This window comes from Molossus molossus, unplaced genomic scaffold (genome assembly GCF_014108415.1).
Source record: "Molossus molossus isolate mMolMol1 unplaced genomic scaffold, mMolMol1.p scaffold_m16_p_5, whole genome shotgun sequence".
NCBI lineage: Eukaryota > Metazoa > Chordata > Mammalia > Chiroptera > Molossidae > Molossus > Molossus molossus.
The window spans coordinates 820,389-826,708 of record NW_023425388.1 but is presented as its reverse complement, the minus strand read 5'-3'; the positions used below and the strand labels follow the sequence as shown (position 1 = coordinate 826,708).

At 50.4% G+C, this 6,320-nt stretch overlaps 1 protein-coding gene across 1 annotated transcript; it reads right to left on the bottom strand.

The window, feature by feature from the left end:
• Positions 1–5,528: 5,528 nt before the first annotated feature.
• On the bottom strand, positions 5,529–5,987 carry LOC118617591 (keratin-associated protein 13-2-like). Its single transcript, XM_036243562.1, has one exon. It carries the CDS (start codon positions 5,985–5,987, stop codon positions 5,529–5,531), a length of 459 nt encoding a protein of 152 aa, XP_036099455.1.
• Between the last annotated feature and the right edge of the window lie 333 nt (positions 5,988–6,320).

The following is a 6,320-nucleotide window of genomic DNA, read 5'->3' as shown; positions in this document are numbered from 1 at the left end:
ATGTCATGGCATCCCGAGAAAGCGTTTGTTCGGTGATGGACGGTCGCAAGAAAATGGCAGTTACGCGCCCATGACGGGGCTCGAACCCTCGACTCCTTAGTTAGAGGGCCGAGGCTCTAACCACGGAGCAACACCGGCCAGGGCTGCAGAAAATGACTTTGAAAAGGAATCTAAGCCCTGGCTGGTGTGGCTCAGAGGTTAGAGTGTCGCCGTGTGGACCAGAGTCGCAGGTTTGATTCTGGTCAAGGGCACGGACCTCGGCCGCGGTTCATCCTGGCCCCTGTCGCGTGCGGGAGGCAACCGGTCACTGTGTCTCTCTCACATCAATGTTTCTCTCTCTTTCTTTCTCCCTCCCTCTCTAACTGAAAATAAATGGGAAAATATCCTCGTGTGAAGATTTAAAAAAATAATGAATCAAAAAGTTGGGATTATCTTAATTTATCCAAAACACAAGCACTGGGAGAGATGAAGAGAAGTGTGAGAAGGTGAGCCCAGTGGCCAAAGCCGAGGGGGTCTGTAGGTGGACAGAGAGGGCGTCGGGGGGCACTTGGGGACAGTCCGACCCCTGGGCCCCGCTCATCAGGGGCTCACCCGCGATGACCACAATCTCCTTCTAATGGTTGTCTTTCCTCCGCTTTGAACCACAGGCGAGCGGCTTCCTCATTCTCCAGAAGCTTGTGAAATCCTGTCCTGTGTCCGAGGTGGCTGAGGTGTCGCGTTAACTGCACTTACACCGAGGACCTGCTCACTCAGCCCGTCACCACCGCCGTCATCGAGCAGCTATTTGCTTAACCTCGCCAGCGGGAGGTTCGGAGACGCAGGGACCGCGTTCTGGAGAAACCGCGTTTAGATGACCTCACGGAGGAGTCACGTATGAGCGAGCGTGTCCTCCTGAAACCGTGAGCCAGACGTCTGTTCGCAAGACGCTCCCTGACGCAGAGCCGAGCGAGCATTCGGTGCCGACCTGCAGCCGTGGTGGGACGGGGTGCCTCCCAGTGGGGCTGACGAACAGACGCGTCGAGGCTGGGGCGGGCGCAGCTGTTCTGTGTAAGCACGACTGTGACGAGAATGAATAATCGGAAGTGGTGAACAGATGGCCTGGAAATGACCCCGAGTTTCCCGGGAAACGGGACGCATCCTCGAAGTGACAGCGACGCGCTGGCTGGCGATGGGCTGACCGGCAAGTCCTGGACACAGAGAGGCTTGGGTGCCAGGAGCGTGGGACCTGAACCCCTGAGTTAAGAATGTGCAGATCCAATTAGACCTGCGAGAGCCCCGGAGCCAGGGAGCCGTCAAGGGAGCGGGAGGAGAAGGTTCCAGAACAGCAGCTGTGGGACAGGCTGGCGGGAGACAGGGTCCAGCGGAGGGACAGTGGCAAGTGTCCGGGTTTGAGTGACCCTCCTGGGCTGCGGGGCTAATGTCCTCCTGCCCGGTCACCTGTGTCTCGCGGAGAACTCATCACGTGTGACAGCACTGAGCGAGGGACTATTTCAGTGTCAGAAATGACACGATGTCTGTGTCAGTGCCCAGGACCGGGACCCGGGAGCCTGGGCCTGCTCTTCAGCTGGGACTCGGGGTGCCTGGGGTGCAGGGGGGTTGGGCGGAGTCACTTGTCTGCGTCGGGGGAGTAGACACCCCGGCTGCCGGCCACAGCTTCCTTCCCCTCCGTGTGTGTCTTTCCTAAGACAATTTGTACGTATTTCATTCCGTAACATCTCGCTTCTCAAATTCACCGGGAAGAGGAAACAGAAGGCAAAGTGGATGAGAAGCACGTGGGTCACAGAGACGGGTCAGGCCCGTCTGGGGTCAACATGACTGAGGGGCCTTCGGAACAGACCCCGAGGGTCCCCATCTGCGCCCCAGCGGGAAGATCCTTCGCTGGAGGGAGACAACGGGTGGCTCTGGGCTTTCCCCTTGCCCGCCGAGCAACTTAACTAGGGAAGGTCAATGTCGATGTGGTTTACGGCTTTGCATCTCTACCCGTCTCCTCTGACGCTGACATTCACAGTCCGTCTGGGGACCCTTCCCCCGGAACGAGCCCCCCACACAGCACCTCCTGGGCATGTCCATCTCCGAGTCCTCGCACAAAACGTTCTCCTTCATTGCAAAAAGTACCTTCCCCTCCTCTACTTTGTAAGTTTAATTTTCCGCTGTAAAATATCCAAATAAATATACACAGACTCTCAATTTCAGGCAGCCCTGAGCTGAAATGAACACCGCAGGATCTCCCCCAGGCGGAAGACAGTGTCTAAAACGTCACCTGGACTCGCAGGAGGGAGAGGGGCGGAAATGGGCGGATGACGTCTAAATACTCATCGTCCGCCACACTAGTAAACTGCTCTGTGGTTCTTATAAACAGGTAGAAGTAACCAGTAATAAATTAAGAGTGCTCATAAAAATTATTAAGTTGCTTAAAAATAAAAACGTGGAAAACAATCTCTCCAAAGGGCCATTTTAGAGCATCGAACTGGGAACCCCCAAAGCCGGAAAGGGGAACCCCCAAAGCCAGAAAGGGGAGCAGGCGGCACACGGACGAGCCAAGCGGCAGCGAGGTGCTGAATTCTGGGTAGAAGTCTCAATGTAGCAGATGAAATGCGACTAAAGTTCAGAGACTAAAGTTCAGAGACTATCAGACTGTGCTAATCTTATTTTTTTTTTTTTACTTAAGATAGCTTTTCTTAAATAGAAGAAAACAGAAAAGGGGAAAAAATGAAAAGATCTATCAGCCGAAACAAACAAGCAGAAAACGCCAGCTGTGTCTGGTTGCTCTCTGCTATGTGATAAGAAATTTATTAGGTCTTTCGTTTTTATTTTTAATCCTCACCCGAGGACATTTTTCCACTGATGTTTAGATAGAGTGGAAGGGAGGAGAGGGAGAGAGAGAGAGAAACGTTGATGCGAGAGAGACACACCTATTGGTTGCCTCCTACATGAACCTGACAAGGGCCAGGGATCAAACTCCAACAGAGGTGCAGGCATGAGCCCTTGTCTGAAATCGAACCCGAGACCCTTTGGTCCGCAGGCCAGGGCTATTAGACATTTCCTCACAGTCATCCCGCTGGCCGCCTCCCAGGTGAGGCACAGTGTTTCATTGTTCATTTAGAGGCCTCCCTAGAGCCTGTCTTTCCCTAAAGAGCCATCAACGCGCTCGAATTAAATCGAACCAACAGTCCCTTCCTCAATCATCTTTGCATATTCCAAGTGCAAACACAGACGCACGCGGCTAATGGCTCCCCAAGCTCGGAACGCGAGGACAACAATCTTTGTAGCATCCCAGGAAGTTCTACTGGACAAGCGCTTCCCAAACACACAGCGTGCGCCCTCGATCCCAAAATAAAGGAATACTTGCACTCCGTCCTCTCAATGCAAGGACGTCAGACATCATGAGGCTGCCTCTCTCTACCCAGTTCGTGCTGTGCTGTGCCTTAGGAGTCTCTGTATTTTATTTATTTTTATTTTTTATTTTATCCTCATCCGAGGACATTTTTCCATTTCTTGTACAGATAGAGTGGGAAGGAGAGAGAGAGAGAGGGAAACATCGACGTGAAAGGGACACATCGAGTGGCTGCCACCCGCACAACCAACCAGGGCCGGGGACAAACTGCAACTGAGGTACGTGCCCTTAGCGGGAACCGAACCCGGGTCTCTCCGGACCGCAGGCCGACGCTCTAACCGCTGAGCCAATCCGGCCAGGGCGGAATCTCTGTATTTTAATTTCATGCGTGCTTATGTGTATGGATACATATCTGTCTTTGTGTTTTTATCGGGCAATCTTTTGTTAAATGTATCCAATGTATCTCTTTTTATTATTGTTCATTCCTGACTACATATATATATATTTTTTTGCTATATTCTGGGATCATTTTCCTTTTGACATTTACTGTGTATTTTAGTGCCGGAAGGTCAGTGACAGGCTTGGTTTCTGATGGTCTCAAAACGTCTGTATTTTCCCGCTATTTTTGAAACAAATGCTCAGTGGTCAAGTATTCTAAAGTTTTCTTTCTTCAGAAATGGAGGATATTTAATTATTTTCTACCTTTCCTTTTTCTGCTTAGAATTCAGTTGTCAATCTTAGGTTACCTTTTACACGGTGATGTGTATTTTCTCCGCCTGGTTGCTTCAAGTTGGTCTCTTTTTCTTCCTGGCTCATCTGGTGGCTTCAGCGGGCCTGGGTGTAGGCCTCTCTTCATGTTCATCTCGCACGGACTTCGTAACACTGCCTACAATTCTGAATTGTTCTTCTTCTATTTGGGAAAATCTCTCTGGGTCTGTTTCCATGACATACAGATTCTCTCGGACTTATTAATATCTTGACGTGTCAATAGTTGTTAATTTTTCATTGAATATCACTACACACTCACACACACACACACACACACACACACACAATCTTGTTTTAGGACAGCAATTGAATTTATGTTAGACCTTTCCAAATTCTCTGAAGCTCCATTCAACATTTTTATAATATCCTTAATTTTTTATTTTAAATATATTCTGGTGAACAATGACTAATTGTCTCTCTAGCTGTATCTAAAATCTATCCTTCTATTTTCCAAGTATATTAATTATAGTTATTTTAACATCTTTGTCTAATATTTCTATTTACTAAATCTCTTGCTAGTGTGTTTCTGTGTGTGTACACACACACACACACACTAGATTTAGTCATGTCTTAACTTCTTGAAATCTGGCAAAGCATTCTTGGGAATCAGACTATCTCTAGTCTACGTCGTCTATATGATCATCTGTATCTATAGCTGAGTATTTGTTTATATTTATGTAGCTATGCCTACAGGTCTATCTATGTCTGTCCATACATCGATGTCTGCATTTACATTTATATCATAGGTATCTATGTAAAGGTATAATTTAAGGCCCATTTGTCCTCTATCCAATTTCTCTTTCATGTAGAACCCTAACCATTCACGCCAAAGCATCGATTGTGTTCTCCGCCGTTTTCATGGGACTGTCCCCCAGGCCGCTGCCTCACCCCTTGGGCATACCTGTGAGCGTCCACATCTCTGAGGGGACCCGTCTAGTTCCCGATTTTGAGATTTTAATTCATAAAAGTCTATATATTCAAATAAGAGTCTTCAACTACTTATAGTTTGAGTAAAAAAATGTCAACGGTCCCTCAAAATTTGTTCAAATCCCTCACTTCCTAGGATTGCACAGCCTATTTCAATGTGCGTATTAGTCTTTTCATAATATCTTTTTTATCTATCGCAATCAAAATTCCAATAAATAAACAACTAGCAACAATAGACACAGCTGGGTATCAGAACCAATAATTTACTACCTTATAACGATTCGATATTCCGTACAATTTTGGAAGAAAGCCCATCACACCCCTTCCATCTGCAGTGGGGAGTTAACACATTAACTACAGAATTTCCCCAGTGAAGTCTTTTCGTCATTTGCGGCAGAGACAAGGTGAGAATTCAGGGACGAGAGATAAGGGAGGGACGCCCTGTGGAAGGTGAGGACGAAGAGGTTTGAACAGGTGGCGGAGAACACCAGGAGACACTTCAGCAGAGGATCAAGCAGCTGGATCCGCAGTCTGGTCTGTGACAGGGAGACTGGGTGACCCTAGAAGTCAAGTAAGACGGGCACCAGTATCTACACCCAGAGCTCTGGGAGGGGAGCCCACAGACTCCGTACCCCAGGGGTCTGGAGCCCCGGGACCCACAGCCCAGGGAGCAGCTGCTGAGACCACAGCCCAGAGCCCCCGGGGGCGTCATCCAGCAGGGACTGCAGAGCCTGGGGGTGCTGGGGTCACAGCAGAACGTCCGGCAGCGGGGGGGCTCCCAGCAGGTCCTCTGGCCCCTGTGGAGAGAGGAGCCCCGCTGGCAGGGCCTGGGGGAGCCCAGGTCAGGGCTGAGGACCAGGTTGCTGGGGTAGGAAGAGCCCCAGGAGGGGCCCGGGGAGCGCAGGCAGCTGCCAAGGGAGCGGGAGGAGAAGGTTCCAGAACAGCCACTGTGGGACATGCTGGCGGGAGACGGGGTCCAGCGGAGGGACAGTGGCAAGTGTCTGTGTTTGAGGGTCACTCTGGGCTGAGGGTTTATATCCTCCCAGCAGGGGGTGGGGCGTCGCCCAGTGTCATCTTTTCCAGGTTGACCCTCATTTGCATGTGAATCAGCCCCTCCCCCGCTCCTGGCTGTTAACCAAGCCTCTTCCTCTTCTGTTTGCGGGAACTCCTTTGGCTTTATAGCCCTGCGTCAGTGACCGCACCTGGACTGATGCCGTGACAGTGTGCAATTAGCACTCACCATGGCCGGGGGGTCCGTCCCGTCCACCTGCCCGTGACCACCTGCACCGGC